We start from the raw sequence: 25,003 nt of genomic DNA on the forward strand, positions 1-25,003 counted from the left end.
AAATCACCTAAACTTTTCACCACTCAGACATGATTTTTGACATATGGCATAAACATCCTTCTGGAAATCTAAACACATACATGCACACACGCACACGAATTTCACATAAGTGACACTATACTATATAAGCTGATATTTTTAAAAACTCAGCACTATTATGTAGCCAAATGTGTGAGCCAAAAATATAGATTTATAAAATAAATTTTAAGGGCTGTATATTAACCATGCATTTATATAGGCTATTTTTAACATTTCATGAGCCCTCAGTATTCTTTCGAGAATAAATGATTCACCTATGATTCTTTGAACTACAGAAATATCAGAACAAAAAATTATATAACTGTATTTTTATATACTAAGAAATACAACTGGAAAACGAAATTAAAAAAAAAACAAACACTTTTCCCAAAATGAACTCCATAGGTATAAATCCAACAAAGCATATATAGGACTTGTATGCTAAAAACTACAAAATGGTAATGAAAGAAAAAAAGAAGACCTAAATAAATGGAGATACATACCATGTTCATGGATTGGAAGATTCAACATAATAAAGATGTCAAGTCTCCCCAAAGTAATATATAGATTTAACACATTTCCAGTAAAAATCCCAGCAGGAATTTTTGTTGACAGAGACAAACTAACTCAAATTTTAGGAAAGGAAAAAATACTAGAAGAGCTAAAACATTTTTGAAAAAAATAAAATGGAGGAATCACACTACATAAGACTTTCTACGAAGCTACAGTAATCAAGACTGTGGTGTTAGCAAAGGAATAAACAAAGAATACAGAAGCAATTAAATGTGGAGAAACAAAGGTCTTTTCAGTAAGCAGTCCTGGAACAACAGGACTTACACAGTCCAAAAAACCCCCAAACTTTGTCCTAAGCCTTACCTTTATACAGAAATTAACTCAAAATGGATCACAGATGTAGATGTAAAATCTGAGTTTGGAGACATAAGGTCAAAACACATGATCTATAAAAGGAAAAAAATGATATACTGGACTTCATCAAAATTTAAAAGTTTTTTTTCTGTGAAATACACAATTAAAAGAATGAAAAGACAAGCTAAAGACTGGAAGAAAATATTTGCAAATCACATATCCAACAAAGGATCTCTACCTAGAATATATAAAAAACTCAAAACTTAACAGTTAGGAAACAAACAACCCAAGTAAAAATTAGGGAAAAACTTGGACATTTCACCTAAGATGATGAAAGAATGGCAAATAAACACATGAACAGGATGAAAGATATAAGGATGACTATAAAACCACTAACCATCAGGGAACTACAAATTAAAATCATGATGAGATAACACCCACACCTATTAGAATGGCTAAAATAAAAAATGCCAACAATAGCAAGTGCCAGTGAGGACATGCAGAAACTGGAACTCTCATATACTGCTTGTGGGAACTAGAAAAACTAAAAAATAGTTTGATGATGTCTTAAAAGAGTAAACATAAACTTAACATACTAGCCAGCAAGTCTGCTCCTAGGTATTGATGCTAGAATGATGAAAACGTAACACTCACACAAAACGCTATACACAAATGTTTATAGCAGCTGCACTCCTAATTGCCAAAAACTGGAAACACCTTTCAATGGGTGAACGGGTCAAGCAAACTGACAGACACAGTAGCTTAATATTCAGCAATAAAAGGAACAAACCAATTGAAAGAAGACAGTCTCGGAGGCTGTGTACCAGAGGATTCGCATTTCTATGGCCTTGAAAAGACAGAACTATAGCGATAAGAACAGATATGTAGCTGCCAGAGTTAGGGGTGGGAAGAAAGGTGACTAGAAAAGGATAGCAAGAGGCAGTTTTGGGGGCAATGGAATTATTTTGTACCCTGACTGTGGTGGTGGTTACACGAATCTATACAGTGTGCTAGAATTTGTAAAATGACAAACTCTGCCGTAGACATGGGTAGGTTAAAATGGATGCATATTTGAATATAAGAAAATTAAGTGATCCTTTTAAGTAGCTCAATACCTAGCTCTAGTTTCTAGAAAGCTGGAACAGTGAACATAATTATTTGCATTCTGGAACTGCTGCTCATGCTGTCTTCATGACCCATTGCAAGAAAGTAATGAATTAAAGATACCACTTTGTTTTCGTTCTCAAATCCTCACAGCTACAATTTCTCTTGTGACAAAGTTCCAACAGAAATATCAGAATTTTTCTCCAAGTCTGTTGTGGGAACTGCCCTTAGAATTTCATTTTATATTCACAAATCAAGTACCTACCCAAAATTTCATTTTGCACCATCTCTGGAAATGACAACACATTCACTATGGTGATAACACACTCCCAGATGGAAGTTAAGGCCAGAAAATACGACACTTTGCAAGCAAAAGTGGTACCAATCAAGACAAGACAGATGAGGTCAGCCATCCAAATTAACTGATTTTAAAAGTGTAACTCAAAGAAGTAGCACAAGGGAATTATGGGAAGAGGGTGTGGGCGATGTAAGTGTTCATCAATATATCAATTGTGGAAGCAGATACATGATTCTGTATTTGTCAACACTCAGAACTGTGCACCAATTCTACTGTATGTAAATTTAAAAATAAATTTTCAAAATGAAACCACCCACCCAAAAAAGTAATATAGCTCATTACTGAATACTTGGCAAAAAGAAATATAGTTGTATACCATATACCATTCAAGATAACGGATTTTTAAGTACCACAGTTCAAAAAGTTTATTGGTATGGTTTCAGATTCCACGTTGAAAACAACCTTTAAGAAACTACCATGTTACAAGGTTTGGTGTAGGGACAAAAAAGAATACCCACTATTAATGGAAAAGGCTATTAAAAGACTTCTATCTTTTCTAACTACATACCTGTGTTAAGCCAAATTTTTTTCATATGCTTTCAACAAAATAACATTATCACAATAGATTGGATGCAGAAGCAGATACCAGAATCCAGCTGACTTCTAAGCCACACACTGAAGAGATTTGCAAAAAGTGAAAAAAACAATGCTACTGTTCTTACTAAATTATCTTGCTTTATAATATAGTTATTTTTCATAAATGTTGTTATATAATAGGTTCACTGTTACTTACAGATGAGTTACTACTTTATAACTGTGTCAGTTTCAATTTAAAATAATTTGTCGTGAAGTTTTAAGCAGGCTTTTCTTGAATCAAGGTTCTCCTTTGATCTTTCTTTGCTGATCGATGCCTAAAAGGAGTGACTCTTGAACATCACTAGATGGAAAGCTGTAGATCAGAGAAATGATCCTCCAAAGACTACCTGTGACCTCATCCACATGGTTTCTAAATCCTTAGTATACATGTGGACAGAAATCCTGGGCAGTTTGGGTTATTTTCCTGGCACGATTCTTGGACATTCTTTCCTGGTAGATGGAGACTGATGGCCTGCTACCCTGGCCAAGAGCTCCTGAGAGCTTGGCTAGCAAACCATCTATGTTCCCAGCAGCATGAAGAGCTTCTCAAACAGCCAAGGAATCTGAGCACCTGTGCAGTGTGAATGAGGCCAGGCACCTTTCAGCAAACAAGCAGGATGATGTACTCCACAAAACTACCCACCCTAAGAGTTACAATACGCTGCAGCAGAGTTAAAAAAAAAAATTCGAGAGTGCCAAGAGTCAGATGAGTTTTGAACAGGACAAAAAGTTATATACTGCTTTTCAAAACCAAGCTGAGACCAACACATTATAGATATTGGTATGAGCATAGGGTAAAACCATCCCTGACTTACAACAAGCACAAAACAAATCAACACCAATCAATTAGAAAATACCAGTGCTCTCGTTTTTATTAGGAGTAGTATTTTTCAGAATCCAGGCTTTGAGAATTTTCTATGGTGTCTCTGAAATCAGCTAAATTCACTCCCTCCTGAACAGTTATACGGTTATCCCTTTTAACACAAGACTAAGCCAGACAGGACGATCTGGAAATTCATATCTTTAACTATCTGCAAAGGGCCCATTTCCACATGTGAACCGTAATGTATGCTTTCAAGGCAAACCAAACATGAGAGACAGCCATCGTCTGAGGCGCTCTCCTCCCTCTCTCGTTTACATGTGCAGCAGAGAGCGGGGTAGTTGTTTTGCTCCTTGAAGTCCAAAAGGTCAACGGTGTGAAAAATCTCACTTTTGAAAGGTTAAATGAAATCTGTTCTGGTTCAATTTCTTACTCTACTACAAGACAGTAGCTCTAGATGACTGGAGTTAGACCTCAAGTTGAGTTTTTTCCTAAGTACACAAGGTTAGAGAAATCAAACTGAAGAAAGGAATTCTACTGTTTTGGCACAAGCAGCTTGCTGTTTTTACCCGCTTGTTTTCAGGTATTTGACAACTCCTATGGCATTTCCTCAACATTTCAAAAAACCTCCAATTTTCCCTTCGGAGGAGGCGAACCATATCAGAAGTTGCTGGAACCCCAGGCTTCCCTTCAGCTGCTGAGCTAGCCCTTTGCCAGGGTACTATAATCAGCTTTCTGGATTCTGCCCCAGTCAGCCTTGTGGCCTGGCCTACCTGGCAATGCTACTGCCTGGGGCCTGTGTGGCCTCCTCCTAAAAGGGTGACTGCAGTGAAGATGGCAAGCAACCTCTTATTCATGAACGGATAGCTTACCATATACGTTGGGCAGAATTCTGGATTAGGGTCCCCAAGTACGGTCACGGGCCTGATGCTATTTGTGACTCAGGAGAGTCACCTGATTGCACCAATCTCTCTGAATATCATGAACTCATTCAGTAGTGTTTTGCTGAGCATCTATCAGGTTAAGCATAATACTGGGTGCTGGGCCTCGAAGAAGTCGGGGCCTAGTGTCCCTCCCTTGCTTTTAGTCACTTCAAGCTGCCCTTACTAGTGTCCTTTCCTAAGGCTGACATTTGGACCCAGTTCACCAACACTGAAAAGGGAAATCCCATACGGGCAAAATGCAGGGAGGGCCAAGAAGAAGCATGACGGTGGAATCGTTCTGACTGGATGGGAGAGGGAGAGCAGCAAGACGATGAAAGCTTCTAGATGGACACCTCAGGAGGATGGGCAGTGAGGCCCCAGTCCAGGTCTGAATCTCTGGGGGTTCTGACCACACGCAGGAACACAGCTGAGCCCTGTTCATCCACTGTATCTCAGAGTAGAGTAACTAGCGTTAGTAATGCACACTCCAGGCACTTTCTAAGCACTTTAAATGCATTATAACAGATAGTCCTCACTATGACCTCATGCAGCAGGTACCATGACTGTCATCGCTTCATAAGCTAACAAGACTTGTGGCTTGGAGAAGTCCAGTAACTAGCCCAAGTTACAGGACAGGCAAGTGACTACCAAGGATCTCTGACCTTGGTGTTTGAGTACAAACCTCACAGTCTGCTGTGAGGCTAGCAGTGGATAGTCTGAAAACAGACAGAACCACGTGCTAAGCTTTCAGAACATACATCTGGACAGGCAAGGGCCACGGCTATAACTGCCTCTACCTCTGCCCCACTGTTCTCGGCAGTCAGAGCACCTCAGAATTTGGTGTGGGTCCCTTGTTAGTTTCTCTAGATTATACTCTGGTTCTGAGCCTTCCCAAACAGGGTCCATGCCATAAGGTTAAGATAAAATGAAATCAAAGACAAAGAAGTGTTGTGATAACTAGCAAGTACAAGTTAATGGTTATTCTATGAAGGATGAAAGTCAGGTGGCATATAAGGCTATATCTGATCCAATTTACTTATTAAAACTCCTTCATAATATAATATTCGTGGCATGATGAGCTGCTTTTGGCGTGTTTTAGGGGACTATATTTGACCAGTTGTTCACTCCAATTTGGACAATAATAAATTTACCTATAATGACACTCTACTCAACCATCACCAAACCCCATTTCTTAGTTTTTCTCAGAGAACACACTATGGCAATAGTAGCACAACGTTATACCTGACTCAAAATCAGCTTGATATTCATACTGAAGAAAAATGAGCCATTCACTAATAAAAGCCCACCAATGGGCCTGGGTATTAGAATACCACATTTAAAAAATGCGAGGGGTGTCTGTGATGTAAATTTATGCTCAGCTTCCTTGTCAAATGGTGTGGAGCAAAAAGAAAAACTAATTCACGTTATGTTCTTTTCATTTTGCTTTAATGAGATTTAGGATGAGTTCTATGGATTCCTACAGAAATATCCTTCGAGCATTGCTGGGCAGTGTGGATTGTGCTGCCTGTGATGCTGAATGAATGGGGTGGAGATCTGCTTCTTTGCGTGCCTTCTGTACCACTTATAATTATACTGTTAAGAGTCTTTACAAAAAAGAAACCCAATTTATTCTTTTTAAATGTTCTAAATATAAAGGCAGAGGAAAGGAAATAAACAATAATTCCAACAGTGCTGAGAGTTTAAACTATTTGAACTAATGTACCTGTGACACTACTGCATATTGCAAGCTCTATCCGAAAAACTATCAGCCTGCATCACCACAGGTAAGAAATGAGAAATTTTGAGGGTTATTGAACATCAAATCTTTGCAGCGGAACAGGAGAGAGTTCCTGAACATCATGCATGGCACTACAACCCTCAGATCCACCAGCACAATACAGCTCTGTCATGACATAGCACTGCACGTGAAAAAGGAAAGGCAAGAGCAATGAAGAGCAGCCCTGTTGGTGATGTACACGGGGGAGGGTGGGTGGGAATGGCGGTGGGGGGGCTGCTTCCTCTCTCATTTCTCAGATTTTTTTTTAAAGATTTATTTATTTATTTATTTGACAGAGATAGAGACAGCCAGCGAGAGAGGGAACACAAGCAGGGGGAGTGGGAGAGGAAGAAGCAGGCTCATAGCAGAGGAGCCTGATGTGGGGCTCGATCCCACAACGCCAGGATCACGCCCTGAGCCGAAGGCAGACGCTTAACCGCTGTGCCACCCAGGCGCCCCTCATTTCTCAGATTTATTAATTAATCCAGTTCTGTGTATTCTTCAAGAAACGCTTCTCCATCAAGCACAGCTGGACACCATGGATTCTGTTGTCTGTGATGCTGAATGAGTATGTATTTTGGTGGAACAAATATTTTAACCAATATTTCACCAAGCCCTCCTTGCACTTTTAATAAAAGGTACCTCCAATTCAATCTCTGCCTAACATTATTTTTGGTGGTTAATTTTGTCTTCAAGGAATGCATATCCATTCCAAAATGAAGAGGCTTTTATTTATTTGCAAAGATTTAAAAAGAACCAAATTTAAACATGGATTCTTCACATACTATAAAACATCTCACTCCACTTCCCAGACGTGTGCCATGTTCCAGAGGGACTCACAGCCACCACGTGGAGGCTCAGCATCATTGGTCAAATGCTCCCCTCTATACTAGTATAGTGCTTACACCTGTGAGCCTAATAAAGTCTCTGCATCATGAGGCAGCTGATACTGAACGTTATTTTTGGAATTCCTCAAAAAAATGGGTCCAAAAGAGATTTTTTTTTAAAGATTTTATTTATTTATTTGACAGAGATAGAGACAGCCAGCGAGAGAGGGAACACAAGCAGGGGGAGTGGGAGAGGAAGAAGCAGGCTCATAACGGAGGAGCCTGATGTGGGGCTCGATCCCACAATGCCAGGATCACGCCCTGAGCCGAAGGCAGACACTTAACCCCTGTGCCACCCAGGCGCCCCCAAAAGAGATTTTTTAAAATGTGGCTTACGCCGCAATTAATATACTAAGGAGTAAAAGAGAAAAAACAGTAAAAGAGTGTGAGTGAGAGAAGTACAGTGAGGCGTCCACCTGATATAGTGAGAGAGAGAGACTGGTATCAGGACGAGCAGTACTTTCCAGCACAATGTGATTTTGCACGATGATAAAAGTATTTCTGGTCAATGCCTCTTTGCCTGATACAGTGTTTGGGGAGAAAACAAATGAAAGCTATGAAGTTGGAGCTCAGCGTATAATGAAATCAACAGTAATCAGTGATGTAAAATATGGAAGAGAGAATAACAAAGGACTCTGTCGATGCCTTCATGACCTTAAAATTCTGTGGAATTTCGTGCTAATCTGAGAATCTCATATACTACTGCTAAACCTTCTGCCAGTTATGACAGCAGCGTAAGAAAAGAATTTAAAGAAAACACATGATATTGTAACCTTCATTTGTTGGTTCCTGTGGTTACTAAGCATTAAAATACACACAACTACTGAGAGCAATGGGCAGTGGCAGAGATCACAGATGAGCCACAGAAGAAAGCATAGCCCCTGTCCTCAGAAAGCTTACTTTAGGAAAATTCAGCAATTGTAAATCCAACAGCAAATTTCTAAGGAATTCAACCACCACTTTCTGGTCTAAGCAACTTATCGACAGTTATCATATGCATGGCACTGACTAGCTGTCCAGAATTAAGTTTTCTAGATGGAGGGCCAGCAACATCTCTGTTAAAAAACCATAGCAAAGTGCTGTATGTAAGTAATGCTCCTTTACAAGTGGCTTGAAAGGCTCCAAGGCTCGTGAGGGATGCATTTTGTCCCACTAGAACTCTAAAACCTGCATAGCCATCAGTGAGAGTTTAGGAGTATATTTTAGTTGACTCCCCACCTTTAGAACCGAAAGGCTCTGTAAGTATTAAAATGAGGGTTCAATGTATATTATAACTAAAAGTACTTGAGATGAAGGTAAATGACCCACTATTACCCCTCCCAGGTACCAAGAGGGGTCAGATTTTCCATTTATCAGCAACTCTTCGGGGTAGACAGCAACTCAATCTCAGACTCTCTTCGGTGGCTGCTTCGTGGATGGCTGAGGGGAACACTTCAAAAATGAACCAGCTAAACAAACTTCCCAGCAGCACTTGACAGAGCTACACCTATTCTTCCCATTTCCAAAGCAGTGGAGAATTAATTACCAGTTCTATGGATCTATTGTAAGTATAATAGACTAAAGAGCTATCACAGACACATTTATTGTAAAAGCACAATCCCAAGAGTGTCTAGTGGAGGGCCAAAACGATTAACACAAATGCTTTGTCAGATCAAAGATAAAACCTGCACCGCCCAATTGAGGAATGAATTAGAACAGTGGGTTATCTTTCAAATTAACCAGGGCAGTTAGTGAGGAAAATTTCATGAAAGTGTAATTCTTAGCCTTTGTGAATCCACACAGCAGGCATTCTGCCAGCTGACAAGATGATGAAATTTTCATGCTTAAAAAAAGCCCTCTTCATTTCCCAATTTAGATTAGCTAGTGTTTCTCTCCCTTTGTGTGTGTGTGTGTGTGTGTGTGTGTGTGTGTGTGTATGTGTGTCTACTTGCTCTTCTGGAGCAGAATTTAAGGGGAGAAGAAACACATATCAATTTTTCACTGTAAAATTGAGTCTTTTAAAAACATCCTTCAAAGCTTAGAGATATAGTCTTTACATGGGCTTTTTATGATTTTCAAAAAATACCAGTTCAATTTTAATTTTGTATAGAGGAACCAACAAGGACCAGGGCACAAAATGAACTTGGAATTAGAGGTCTCTATGATACCTCCATGTCTTTCAATGCTTCCATCAAGGCTTGGGATAAAGTATTAAAGTTGTTGTTCCTCTAAAAGTAATTAATATATTAAATTTTCTTGCTTGATGCCTTTTGTATTTCTATGTACACTGAAATGTAAATGTTCTAGGAAATGAGAATTCAAGGGATACAATCACTACTATATGGTGAAAGAGAAATTCTCTCCTATGGAAGGAACCAATATAAACACATTATATAATACAGATTCTCAGACAGGCAAAATTTTTAATGTTTGTTACACCACATTTATTCAATCAACACTATTTATTCATGCCAGAAACTAACAGGGTATATATTTTTTTGAAAAGTGGTTTAGAATCATATTTTGTTAGCCTAAACTCCCGTCCCTTTGTTCTTGACAACCCGATTTCTTGGTGATCTACAACTATGTTCCTTGGCAGGTTATAGTGTTAGGTCAAGTACCATACTCCTCCACTGTCTTCCTAAAGTTCCTTCCTTGTAGAGATGCCTTCCTTTCTCAATGTAGGTTGTATTTCCCCTGCAGTGATACTAAGACTAAAACGAAAAACAATCTCGACTCTTGTTCTCAGTCCACGGACAACTTTTATGCCCAGTACTGTTTAACTAGTGAAATAGGAAGAAAACCTTTTGGTCATTAGCTTCAGAAAACAGTCCTTTTACCTCAGTACTTATTACCAATATCCTTGTCTCCAATACAGGTTATTAATCTCCAGCTGGATTGCCATCGCTATGGTGTATCACACTGAACTGTCATCACTATCACTTGAGGCAATAATAACAAAAAAACCTCAAGGCCATGTCCCTCTACCAGCAAAAGTTCCTTTAAGTCTAGGGACAGGAGAAAAGAGAAGAGTCTACCAGTGAAGTAGAATGTGGAGGTGTTTGAGCATTCTGTATAAAAGCTCTAATCTTGAGAATATTTGAGACATTAGTTCAGCATGGGGCCATAAAAAGAACAAATAAATGGATTTCTTTCTCTCCCATCCAATTACATATGACTAAGATTAGTAAGTAGAGAAACAGGTTCCTAATTTTGAGGACAGTCATACCAATCTTCAACTTCAAGAGTGCTATTTGGGTACTTTAATTAGAAATCCTATAGAAAAATCAATTCAGTGTGCACTTAACTAGAGGAAAACTGTTACTTGCTGTTGAGATAGCTGGTAGACAAGACAATTAAAGCAAATACTACGGAAACCTTGGGTTAAATGTCCAGATGCCTAAAAGTAGGTTATTTAGCTTGAAAAATACTCACACCACCACCACCACCCCCCACATACAATTTAGTTAGAAATCAATCTTTCAGTTAAAGCATATTTCTAACTATACAGAAGATCTCTTTTCTGTCTATTCTCAACTTAGTCAAAACAGATCGTCCTTTCTTATAGAAGGAAAGAGATGTGTTTCTTCTAGTATTAACATTTCCATGGTAAAGATTTTGATAGACTAAACACTGAGAGAAAACTCAGAATTCTTCCCAAGAGTCAAGAATCATGCTCTGCTCAACAAGGTCTGTAAATGAGGAGCTGAATAGTTTTGATTTGGGCTCTTCATGCTAAATAAAGGCCTAACATTACATGTGCTGAACATTTCATCTACTGTGGAATGTGAACCCACAGATAACCTTTTTTCTGATCCAACTGTTCATTAAGCGTGGCACAGGATTATTCACTAAAATGTTTCAGATTTCCCAAAATGTAGTCACAATTATTATTTTAAAAATGTCTTCAGACAAATCTACTTGGGTGTTTTTGACAAATACAAATTATTCTACTCCAAAATCACAATACTGAAACTCTATGCTTCTACTCTTCATCCTCATGGTCTAGTAATTGATTTTCATTTCATGAGATGGATTTTTAAAGAAGAAAATGTTGTATTATATATGCTAAATAATATAGGCCGATATTAAAGGATGATACTGATCAAAGTCATGGATTTTACCTAATAGGATCTGAGCATTTTTTTGGAAATGCTTTGCCAATGTAGCTTCTTTAAATAAGTTACACTGAGCTTTCACGTAACAGAAATTTTGTTTAGATGACAAATGACATAAACACTAAGAAAAATCAAATGGGAAGTACGTAGTTTTTTCAATTTTAAGTGTTGAAGAAAAAAACTCATCCCTATGAAATATGTTAAAACCAAAACAAATACTTTGAAAAAAGCCTTCTTTCTAACACAGACAGCTCACTCCCTGTTCTAGCATTTTTAGTATATACTCATACAAATTAAAAATGCCAGACAAATTGCATTTGAAGTTTAAAAATATTTAGGGATGCTTGGGTGGTATATTTGGTTAAATGTCCATCCAACTGGCTCAGGTGTTGATCTCAGAGTCGTAATATTGAGCCCTGCATCAGGCTCTGGGCTCACAGGAGGTGGGGGGTGGGGTGTGGTATCTACTCGATATTCTCTTTCCTCTCCCTCTGCCCCTCCCACTTGTATTCCCTCACTTTCTCTCTCTCAAAATAAATAAATCAATCTTTTTAAAAAATATTTATTTTGATTTCCTTGGACAATGCAGCTATGAAATGGTTGAGATTACCACAGAAACAGAAAGTCTTAGCTAGTGGGCAGTTATTAAAATCACCACACATGATGTTATGGCTCTTCTTGCCAAAGATAGGCAATACTGATTCTCCCCTGGCCAAAGATCTGAGTGACCACTTAATTCCATCTTACTTAGGTAACAATAAACTAAAATATTTCCTGATTATATTCTCATTTTTCCTTAAAGCAAAAAATTCAGTTATTTAAAATACTGCTCATGAAAGAGATGTCCAATAGAAAATTAAATACTTTTCTGCAGTCTTCTCAGAATTTTAGTTTCATAAAAACCAGGAATACAAAACCATACTGTTTTACTTTAAAGCAAGAACCAAACCTAAGTAAGCTGCATAGGTAAGAAACTCATTGTGGATACTTACTTCATAGTATTTTTTAACGCAACGTCTCATGTCCATGATCAATTTGTTGCTCAGCTGTACCATAAAGGTCAAAGGTGATGCCTTACAATCAATGTTACTGCAGCGATACAAACTGGGCTCCATATCAGTTCCCTACAGAAGTCAGAAGAGACAAATACACAAAAGGTTACTGCAAGGCTAGAAAAGGGTTTCTTGTGCTTAAAAACTAACATGCTGCCCAGGTGTGCAATATTCTTAATTCATTTTATTGGTGAGTTTTTAACCCTATTTTTTCAACTACTGTCCTCTCAAAGATCCCCTTAGTCACACAAACCTCCTGCATTTTTGCCACCATAATGATGGAGTACAAGTCGAAGGGAAACCTTGAAATCACTTCTGTTTTTACATTCAGTATATGACAGACCTTATGGAGAAAATAATTTTCCCTCTGAAAATACCAGTGAGGTCACAATATCGGAAATATCTTCTTAGAGATATTGATCAAAATTTTAAATTTGTACTTATTCATTCCAAACTTGAAGATAGAGCAAGCACACTAATGACATTAGTTTCCTTTCATATTGGCCAACTTAATCTGACGTTTAAAGCCTAAAAATTAAGTACTACACCAGAAAGCAATCACTTATTGTCCCCTTAGGAAATCTAAAATTTCTGTAATCCTCCCTCTCCACTACCCCCCTCAAATGAAAATTATCTAGGAAAGGGAAGGCAAGAAGAGTAGAAATTTGAAAGAATTAACTATTAGTAGTTGGAAAAAAACCTCTTGTTTTATTTTGTTTTAAGCAAAAACAAAGCAAATAGAATATATAGGAAAACTGTTGGGGTTTCTGGAGCATTTGTTTTCCTTCTTGATACTTAAACATCTTGGTTTCCTGCTCCAATCTGGTACATAACCCTACCCGCCACGCTAAGCAATTCCAGGTGGAAGAGATTTTAGAGCTTGACATCGGCTCTTCCACAGTTAGCCCATCTGCAAGTCGTCAAGCCTCCATGCAATTAACTATCTTATTTACAGCTGTAATGAAGCAAAACTCAAGGATTTAGCAAGTATTGCTGATCTGTGTCTGCCTCTTCCTTGCACTTGCTTCCAAAGACTGCTTTGTTTTGATTCAAAAAAATGCAAAACATCTGCTGTTTGTCCAAATTAACTTAAAATAATTACTTTTAATTTAGATAAAGGATGTATTTTCTTTCAGTTTCAAGGTTTTACACAGTTCTGCTGCCTACTCATTTGCCAATGGCTAGTACATGTATAACACCGCAGTTGAATCAAGTAAATTGGCTAAGTTTCAAGTTCTGATCCAAGGTCAATGATACATTTTTTGGCAGTACTTCTTGAGAGGAATGTTTCCCTGTGACTTTTTTAATGTCTGACATGCAAAGACAGCAGAAAAGATAATCAGAGTACCTTTGTCAAAAAGGAGGCAAGTGGGATGTGTAAAGATAAACAAAAACTTTCCAAAAACACTTAGTTCCCATTAACTTAAGATAAAGGCAAATATTGCTCTAAGACCTAATAAATTGGGGCTGGGAGTGGGGAAACACAAGTTACTAATTAAGGAATTACAATAAAAAATACTTTAAGGTACTTTAGAATTTTTAAGACATTCCATTTAAAAACCAAGGCCAAGCAACCACTCTAGGAAGCCAAAAACAATATTCGAGCACAGTCTACTAAGAGTTTTCAAGCAGAAATGAAGTCGGGAAGGCAGAATTCATATGATGCTAAAATTCTATAAACAAATGAAAGCAACATTTTCCTCCCTTTTTATACATACAGCAGGGGAGGAAAGGCCTTTATGCTAGTTGGCTAACAAAATGAAGAAAAGAAACAAAAAGAAACAACTAACCGAACCGTCCAAGACACTATCATAAATATTCTCTGTTCCACATGTGGGGCATGGACACTTGAATTTTTCACAGTCCCTGTATTTCTCCTCATCAGTGAGCTGTGCTGGGCCACCAAGTAGGGCATCATTCTCCTCATCCTTATGATAATGATGAACTCTAAACTGGGTAGGGTCGAGTCCTATTAATGTAAAAGAAAAAACAAATTCAGAGAGGTATAATTACTTGAATTCCCAAAGAAGAAAACCCACAAAGGAATGATTTTAAATTCATGCACACACATACACAACCATTTGAACTCAAAGGCTCACATCACATGGACAAGTGACTTCTCCTTTTACGAAAGATCACTTTATTAAATAAAATAAGGAAACAGCACTAACGCAATGCAGATATGCCCCAGGATGTTTGTGTTCAGAAGCAACTACTTCCAAAAAAAAAAAAGCAACTACTTCTATAGGATGGTTTTACTATCTTCTTACAGTTACAGTGAGAATCTCAAATAAATGTGCAGCGTTATTAAGAAATCTCTTAAAATCAAAGTTTCACTATTAAAACTGAAAATAGAGAATAAAAATCCCATTAAAGAAAACAAGTTCAATGCTATTACAACTCCTTCAAGTGCAGATAGAACTGCTAACCCTGATTTCAATGCAGTGGTCGATTCCATCTTGGCTCAGTAGTTAACAGCATGTAGGGTGCAATCTAATTCAGTGGTTAAAATTCAGTAGCAGCATCTGAGACAAAACACGACATGATTTTTTGGTGTTCTGAATTCAGAAATTTAAAATATGTGCAAAAACAATGGATCTACAGATTCTATAGGCCAAAATGTTCCCGACAATCTTAAAACGAAATATACCAACTATATTTCAATCAAAATGACACAAGAAATCAATCGATGCATTGATTGAGGTAGTTTATGCTACCTCATTTCCACAAACTATTTAAAGAAACATTTTTAGGCCAGCCAATTTTATTTATCTTTGGTCAAAGCGTATCTGTCAAAACATACCATGTGGATTTACACGTAAAGGTTATTAATACACACAGTATCTTAAAACATTTTCTTGAAATCATCCTTTAGCAATCCCTAAGAATTCTAGGCTTTTTAGAAATCTAAAGAAAGCTATCAAATTTATTTTAGCATAAAGGTAAATAAGCAATATAAAAGTCACTGAGCAAAAAATTCAAATACCAAAAATACCTGAAAACTGTTTTAACTCTAACAACAGCTGCATAGGTAGATAATCAAACAGATGTATTCAGAACTCAGTGACAAGATCCTAAATCCCATCTGGTCAATTTTCAAGTGACATCTACACTTGAGGCTGACTGACAGGGTGGAAAGGTACTGAAAAAAGAATAAAAACAGAGACTATGAGTCTCAATTTTCTCACCTACGAAATGGAGGTAGTGTCACCGACCAGGCACTTCTGAAGTTTAAATCAGACATTAGAGGACAAACCCCTTTCAGTGGTGCCTAGCATGTGATAAGCATGCAATAAATATCGTATGAATGAAAAAATAAAACAGTAGATGAACATCATTTAATCTAGACGATATTCACTCAAGATTATGCATTTGGAAAAATATATGGAACACATGTTCAGACTGCACAGCAAGTTAATAGCTGCTCTTTGTAGGAATTAATCAAAATGAGTATTTCCTAACATGATCATACAATAAAAACAAAAAGTACACATTGAAAACAAATGGAAAAATATTCTTGTTTAGTGACATAGTTACTGTAAGCGAGGTCACTTGGCCCCAGGACTCACTATACATTTATATTTTACAAATTACCTATCCCCTAAGAGAAATAGCAAATTAGTGAAGAGTGGTGGGAATATATACCTCCCCATTTAAAGATAAAGAGGGGCAGAGAAAATGAGCGAGAGAGGCCACACCCAGGAACGAGGCCATTTCTTGTCTGTACTGAAGGGTAATGTTGCAAATTCCTGAAATCATTTGTGAGTCCAACTGTATTCACATAATGTCTTGCTTCATCAACAATTATGAGAAAGAACTTCACCATTTCCCTGACAGTATGATTATCCATCAATTTCTCAGGCCAATACTATTCAAAAAGTAAGGAAAAAGAAACAACAGTAGGCAAAGGTTTTCTCAACAGCAGGCTTCTTTCACAACCCAAAAATCCAGGAATGAAACAACACTGGTTTTGCACATACCAGAAATGGCCAACCTGCAGCAAGGAAGCAACGAAAGCTCTCCCTAGGCCACCCTACCAGACGCTGCCTATTTAGTGTACCTGAGGCCACAGGGGAGCCTGCCTGCTGAGTAAGCCAAAACTGGACAAGGGCCCTCTTGCTACTTACAGAGAAATGCCCAACAAGTGGCCAAAAGTCATGAAAAAAAAATCAGGCCTTATGAAATGGGTACTTTAATGTCCAATTCCACAAACAACCCTCATGTGCCCATGGCAATAACAAAGCTAAGTGGCGTAGCAGATTACTTCAGATTTATTCCCATGCTGAATTTTTTAAAGAGAAGGGGTTTCATCTCAGCATTCCTGGTCACAGACCAATGATAAATTTTAAAAATATAAAAGGAGGGGACACTGTAATTACCTTAAAATATTAGGTATATAATGATCCCTGTATAAGTTACTTGGATACAAAAATGTCATAAAGAAGTAATTTTCTTGAGAGGACAATTATAAGTTCAACAGGTAAATCACAGAGGGCTAAATTTTTTTTATGAAAACATAGAATGTCATGTTAAAAAATAAGGATCACTGCTGCTGGAATCTTTCTTTTAAAGGTCAAAATCTAGGCTGAAACAAGCCCCAAACTTACTCAGCAAAGGAATTAATGTTTCCAAATCCTCACAGAATTGGCAACAAGCAGCTTATTTCAAAGTTTCGGGAGACTTAAAAGTTTTACTGCTTATACCGTAACTCATTAAGGCCAGAGGGAAACAGGAAAAAAAAGTATCTGGTGCTGCCACCTAGAGGTAGATTCTAAATTTTAAAATGTGCAAAATAGAGCTGCTACGTGGAACTCATTTGTAATTATTATCCCTCCAAAATTAAACACTTTTGTTGGAAAAGACATTAAAGCAAAATGTTTATGATCAAAGGTATCATATATGCTGTGTAATAAATATTAAACTGCTCACCATACAGTAAGTAATCATATTTGTCTTTTGAGGAAGAGATGCAAAACTGAATTCCAAATTCCATATCTCTTCTGAGACCTTTCTCTAAACAACTGGCTTAAAGAAACAAATTTTATGCCCTATTTGAGAAAAGGAACTTCCATTTTTATTAGCCTAGCTTTTGACAGGTAACTTCTATTATATGGTCCAGTACAGAATAAAGGAAAGAATAGCCTACTTGGGTCTCATAGTAGTTATCTGGGGAAGAGCAGCCGTAGTTCTGCCTGCAGTAAGCAGAAATGACATGTGCCTTAATTCAATCCTGTGACTTGTAGTGATACAGTCACACCATTTTTGGGGGGCTGGGGGCAGGATGGGGAGAACAGAAGGGAAAGTGAAATGAAATTAAAATAATGACATTTATAATTAGAAAATTTATAGGATCTCACATTATTTTGGCAACAGGATCAAAGCTCTCATGTTTCAAAAAGTATTTATAGAAAGTAACATCATAGGCATTGGGGTGGATGAGTTCAGCAGTGCTGTTTTTTTTTTTACTTAAGATCACCAGATATTTAGCACACATACCTCCAATGTGACATGTAGCACAAAATTAATTTTTCTACCATTGTACTTCCTAAACATTGTAAGCTATGCCTGTTTTTAGAATGTTCACCTGCTCCCATTCCCAAGGATTATTTAAACTGCTCTGAATTCAAGGCATTCAGTTGAGAGGCTGATGCATTGGACCAAGTAATTTTCTTCCTTCAAAAGACAAGATCTCTATTAATGCAAATGCAAATAACTATGGTAAGGCCAATTATATATGTCCGTATAGGTGGGGAAGAGGGAAAAACCCATATGAATGAAACTCCAAATGAGCAGAGAGAAACTGATATCCCCAAGCAGCTGCTTGTAATAATTACTTAAGCTACTAGTAATAGAATCTTATTGTGAATTTTTTTTTCCTAAAAATTTTTCTAGGAAATGAATCATTTATCTTTTGCATGAATCCAGGCTTTCATGTGTTTGGACTTCTTAGAGAACACTATACAAACTGAGTATTTAGTATGATTAAAGAAAAAAAATAATGATTTTTTAAAAGGTGAACACTACAGCCATAAAAAGTCTTGTATAAGAATTTTCACAGCAGCTTTATTCATAATAACCAGAAACTGGCAACAATCCAGACGTCCACCAACAGGAGAATGAGAAGAATAAATTGTTTTAATCTACCATGGAGTACTAGTCAGCAAAGAAAAAGAATGATCGTTGATAAATAGCACAAGATGCATGAATCTCAAAAATACCATGCTAAGTGAAAGAAGCTGAACACAAAAGTATACACTGTAGGAAATTATTTATATAAAATTCTGGAATAGGCAAAACTAACCTACAGTCAGAGAAATCAGATGAACGGTTTCTTTTGTGGGAGGGGATGCTGACTGGGAAGAAAAAAATGCGAACGTTCTGGGTGATGGAAAAGTTCTGTGTTTTGATAAACAGAATGTATGATACTCTTAAGATAGTAGCATTTCATTGTATGTAAATTATACTTGAAAAAAAAAACATGCCAAATAGAAGATGCTTGTAACACATATATCCAAAGGACGCCTATTTAGAATATATAAGGAATGCTCACAAATCAGTAAGAAAAAGACAACCCAACAGAAAAGTATACAAAGACTTCACCAGGCACCCCACAAAAGTAGATACTCAAATGGCCAATAAAGGATGTGAACAGGTGCTCAACTTCATTTGTCATCAAAGAAATGCAAATTAAGGGGCGCCTGGGTGGCACAGCGGTTGAGTGTCTGCCTTGGGCTCAGGGCGTGATCCCGGCGTTATGGGATCAAGCCCCACATTAGGCTCCTCCGCTATGAGCCTGCTTCTTCCTCTCCCACTCCCCCTGCTTGTGCTCCCTCTCTCGCTGGCTGTCTCTATCTCTGTCGAATAAATAAAGAAAATCTTTAAAATAAAAAAAAAAGAAATGCAAATTAAAATCACAGTGTTACACCACCACATTAAAGGAAGATGACACAAAACACCAAGTGTCGCTAAGAATGTGGAGTGCTTATACACTAATAGTACAGAGTGTAAATCAGTTGAACCACTTCGGAAAATTAGTAGTATCTACTAAAGCTGAACACACATGTTTCCCAGGACCTAGCAATTCTCCTAAGTATATGCCCAACAGAAATACATGCAACCATTCAAGAGAAGACATGTGCAGGAATGCTCAAAACAGCACTATTCCTAATCACCCAATTGTGGAAACAACCCATAGGTGCACCTACACTAGACAGTCATCAAGTGTGGGTAGTCATACAGTGAAATACTACACAGAAATTAAGTACAACCACCTGGATGACTCTAACAAACATAATACAAATGAAAGTAGCCAGACACAAAGAGCAAAGACAATTTATGTCATGGCCAAAAATAAGAAAACCTCTTCTATGATGTCAGAAATCAGGACTGTAATTTTCTGGGGAGAGTAGAGGGTAGTTTCTAGGAGGTGGCATGAGAGGGGTTATGGGGATATAGTAATACAGGTTTCTTGAGCTCAGGGCTGACTACACTGGTATGTGTTTACTTGTGAAAATTCGTCAAGCTGTTCAGTTCAGTTTCATGTGCTTTTTCCGAATGTATGTTATACCACCAGAAAAATTCAGGATGAAAAAGGTGAGAAAATGAGTACAAAATATTTATGATATACCTGTGAGGTTGTGTCCAAACGTTTGTTATTCTAACCAGACATTATATACCTCCTCGCAGGTGTGCACACCATCAGTCAGGAAGATTAACAAAAACTAAAAGAAACTGAACTGAAATACAGTCAAGTTTTTAGTTCTAACTACCACTTCACAGGACATACAGGAGACAGAGAAACATGTTAAAATATACCAGTAGGATGCAACTGGCAAACTCCAGAATGGGGGAAATTGTAAAGGACAACCTCCCCGCCCCGTTTCTTAACAAGTAAATTGGAAGAATGAATTAAAAAAGGAGATTAGGGGCGCCTGGGTGGCACAGCGGTTGGGCGTCTGCCTTCGGCTCAGGGAGTGATCCCGGTGTTGTGGGATCGAGCCCCACATCAGGCTCCTCTGCTATGAGCCTGCTTCTTCCTCTCCCACTCCCCCTGCTTGTGTTCCCTCTCTCGCTGGCTGTCTCTATCTCTGTCAAATAAATAAATAAAATCTTTAAAAAAAAAAAGGAGATTAACTATCATATGGACCCTGATTAGATTTCAATTCAAACAGAGAGCTTTTTAAAAGACGTGCACCCTTAATGCAATCAGGGAATATGAATGTTTATTAGATATTTGATAAAATGAAGCAATTGTGGTTTTTGTTCTGTTTTTTTACTAGTGATGATAATACTGTAATTATGTTGGAAAGGGGGAATCCTTGTCTTTTAGAAATGTAAAATGCAGTATTTACAGGTAAAATTAGATGGTATCTAGGATTCACCTCAAAATAGAGCAGGTGGAAAAGAGGAACAGACTGGGTCATGAGCACCTGGGGACTTCTTATGCAATTCTCTACTATTGCACATGCTTAGAATTTTCCATAATAAAACATTTTAAGAATACTGTAGATCCGGGGCGCCTGGGTGGCACAGCGGTTAAGCATCTGCCTTCGGCTCAGGGCGTGATCCCGGCGTTACGGGATCGAGCCCCACGTCAGGCTCCTCCACTATGAGCCTGCTTCTTCCTCTCCCACTCCCCCTGCTTGTGTTCCCTCTCTCGCTGGCTGTCTCTATCTCTGTCAAATAAATAAATAAAAATAAAAAATCTTAAAAAAAAAAAAGAATACTGTAGATCCAATTTCAAGATAAACAACCGACTACACAAGTGGCAGACACCTAAAACCGCCTTTCACGGCAACAATAAACCTTTCTACAACACAAATGGAAAACTTCTGAGTATTTAAAAAAAAAATAATATCCAAACCCTTGGGTTAAATAAACTCCGAAGATTTTTACTGTCCTGCGGAAAGTAACTCCCAAAATCTTGACAGGAAAAAAAACTTCTAATGTGCAGCACCCTCATGACCTCACACAACTGTTTTAATGCCCTTGATGATAGCTCTAAATGTACCTTTTAACTTAATGACATGTGTACCTCTGGGCAGGAAAAAGCTTCCGAAGTATTTTCTTTCCTATTTTTAAACCTGAGAGAAGATAGTAAGTGTATGCTGAAAAAATATTTGGGAAATAAAATAGCACAAAATAATAGACCAAGAATTGCTGCTCTTACAATAAAGTCCTCTTCTCCCCAGCCATGTTGGTAAATATGTGTGGGGGGGGGGGCAGGCTGGAGGTGCCTAGACGCATCTTTTTAGAAGTTAGTAACTATTTAACCATTTTTTTCTTCTGATTTTGTAAAAAATGTCTTATTTTTAATAAGAATATTACTTTTTCAAGAAGGAAGCTATAATTCACCACCTTCACCCTTTCCAGGCTTATTCATACATATATATTTAACATAGTTTTAATCTTGTATACAATGCTGTGTTCAGTTGTTTTCATTTATTATGTCTTACCCATTTTTCCTTAGGCTACACAGTTGGTAAGTGCCATTTTGGTATACTTAATTAAAATGATCCACCTTTTTCAAAAACTTGATCTACACTTACTACTACTGCACTGTATACTTGAAAGTTGCTGAGAGTACACCTTAAGCATTCTCACCACACTGAAGAGTTAATTATGGAAATTCTGTGAGGTGATGGATGTGTTAATGCTCTTGATCTTGGTGCATTCTACAATGTATATGTATATAAAATCATCACTTCATACGCTTTAAATTATTTGTCAATTATTTCTCAATAAAGTTAAAAATTTTTTAAAATTGATTTAACTTATAAATAAGAGAAATTCCCATTTTTCCCTGGAAATTCCAAGTGTTACAAAGCCAGGAGACTATTAGTCCCAGCGATTATCCTAAACACGCCCCAGCTTGGCTCCAAGTTCCCAGGGGTCTCTGCCTGACTTAGGTGAGCACTGTCACTGCAGGTCCTCATGTGCCATGTGGAGTGGCTGAGATGGCCTGGGTCACAACTTTGGAGGTCGGGGCCCCTGCCATTCAGCAATGGGCTGTAAGAACTAATGAGAGGTGGGAACAGGCAACCATTCCCAAGTCCACACTGGCCTCTCCAAAGTGCATTCCCAAAACGCCCCAAATGCCAACACCTTCATAAACTTTTCCCTGGTGGCCCTAGCCACAAGTGGTCTCTGCTTCCCCTGAGTGCCTGAAATCCTCTATTTTACCTCTTTTGGGACATGAACTGTACTGTCCACTAGACTTCCCCAAGAGAGTGAAACTGACTAAATGGACTGGGCTGTAATTCGAGTAAAGCAACCAGGGCTTACTCATCTTCATCTCCCTCACAGTGCCCATTATGATGCTGAGCACAGCAGGTCTTCAACATTAATCTATTCAATGAATGCAAAAGTGGGCTGGGAGCATGATGCATTTGATGATGTGAATGAAATGACGTTTCATCCTGGAACAGATGGTTCTTACCAGCTCACAAGAAAATATCCTATTTTGCATCTGGTGCGATCTTACTTTCAAAATTTTATTAATTATGGTATACAAAATATTTAAGGTTTGCAAATGACGGTCATATATGTACATCTTCTAAGAGCTTAACTGCAAAAAAGGCGAGAGTCTGCAAAGTAATACCTGAGGCACGCGCTGGTGGCATCACCCTACTCCCAACCACCTATACCTAACCCTCCACCATCTTTTGTAGGCCTGTCTCCCTGGGCCTGTCAAAAGCACCCCCAACACTGCTTGGCCTGCTGTTGCAATTATTTCTTGGATATTACCGGACCCTGTCTATTGACAAAAAAATACCTTTTGTAACCTGTGTGGTATGGGGACATTTTTTAAAAAGGGAATTTTTATTTTCCAATTTAATCCAGGAATACCCTGGGTTAACTGTGTTGTCTTGTTTTAAGCCTACTTTTCAGAGATTAAATGCTAAATTCTCACGTTCTTCAAAAACCCATAATTTCTCAGGGCCAATGAGAAAACTGCCCAGGTAGCCAAATGCCTGCAATTTTACCACTGACCATGAAGAAATGTACTTGACAGCTATTATACAAATCACTGGTCATTGGAGGAAAGATACTACATAATTCTAAGTACTGTAATGCATGAAATATAAATTTATTAAAAGATGAAATTCAAGGATGAACTTTAGACTATTCCTATCGCTGGCCTGTTTTGCCAGGTACAGAAGATTATTTGGATGCTGAAGCATACTGTGAATATTTCCTCCACAGACGATAAAGAGCTTTCATTAGAACAAGAGAGGAGAAAAAAACCTAAGAGAACAAAAGCTAAGAGTTCCAAGTTTTGGTGGCCATGTTTCCCATTGGGCTATTGTGTAAGAAGAGTAATACTATATTTTTTTTTCTATTCACAGATGGGAAAGAGTAAAATTTTGCTTTATTTAAGCCCAATAGCAATAATCTTACATGGGTTTCAGAAAAATGATACACATTTTACTGTGGGATAATGAGGACCATTAGTTATTAGAGAGAACAAATTATTTTCTTTCAATTCAACACACTTATTCATTCACTCATTTAATAGACCATCCTCTCTCCTTTTCACTAAAATGGCCTTCCCATACAGAACACCTGGCCATGCAACATGCCACCAGACAGGCTTTAGGAGGTGTGTTGACAGGGAGAAAAATAGTCGGAGAATTTCCAAAGTGAAGCCACAGGATAAAACCAACACTCGATGCTTGCCTTTCATTTCAAGGAAAGCAGTATAAAAGCAATAGAAAAAGAAAAAGGTAGTTGAAAAATACACTTGCTCTCCACAAAAGAGTCTTAAAAATAAAAAATCATGAACTTAATAATTTTCCTAAATGAAATTATGCCATTATTCCTGATTTCTTTGTACTAACTAAAAGGACAAAGTATCAAACTTCACTGAAGTTTCAACACTGTAATACATTTCATTAGTCAAAGATAAAAACTACATTAAAAGCAAGAGAATTATTTTATGTCTGTGATTAGGCAGTTGGAGGGCTTATATTTTATGTATACATTTGTACACTTCAACTTATTTAACAGTGTCAGTTCACTAACTGCAGTTTTTTTAATATAAAGAAAACAGATTTAGAATTTTAAAAACAAATTACAGTAATTTTATGCCTATAGCTTGCACCTCTTAGAAACCATGCACCCCCTAACACTCTCCTTACTTTCCCACCACTTTCCAACCCCCTCCCTCCTCCTCTCTAAAACCACAGGCTAAGTAAGAACTGGTAACAGGGGCCTCAAATCCTCTAGTGAAGTACAGCCACCCTGGTTTTTCACTCAGGGTGGAGGAATAAAGGATGCCGATCACAGTGTGGCTCCCGCACAGGGCAGGGAGCAAATGCCTGCACAGAGCTGCCCGGAGACCTTCCATGCTTTCTACAAATCTTCATGGTAGCTGGCATTTGCTGTCCTGCAATTCACTAATGTGGACCTCCTAGGGGAAAAAGAGGGAGAGAGAAAGGACTACAGGATTTCTCACTAATGCAGGTGATGCCATCACCACTGGTGATGGTAGGAGGTGTAGTGGGAAAAGAGGACAAGCAGGG

The 25,003-nt window shown here is 37.9% G+C and overlaps 1 protein-coding gene across 1 annotated transcript in view; it reads right to left on the reverse strand.

Annotated features, from left to right (window-relative positions):
- POLA1 (DNA polymerase alpha 1, catalytic subunit) overlaps positions 1-25,003 on the reverse strand; it is a 299,145-nt gene that overhangs the window by 137,086 nt on the left and 137,056 nt on the right. Inside the window, exons 33-34 of the mRNA XM_045779581.2 lie at positions 14,270-14,448; positions 12,420-12,551 (exon numbers count right to left, since the gene is read on the reverse strand). Coding sequence (XP_045635537.2) covers positions 12,420-12,551; positions 14,270-14,448 — 311 coding nt within the window. The remainder of the gene's footprint in view (positions 1-12,419; positions 12,552-14,269; positions 14,449-25,003) is intronic.

Source organism: Ursus americanus, chromosome X (assembly GCF_024610735.1).
Source record: "Ursus americanus isolate L20-20 chromosome X, mUrsAme1.1.p, whole genome shotgun sequence".
Taxonomy (NCBI): Eukaryota; Metazoa; Chordata; class Mammalia; order Carnivora; family Ursidae; genus Ursus; species Ursus americanus.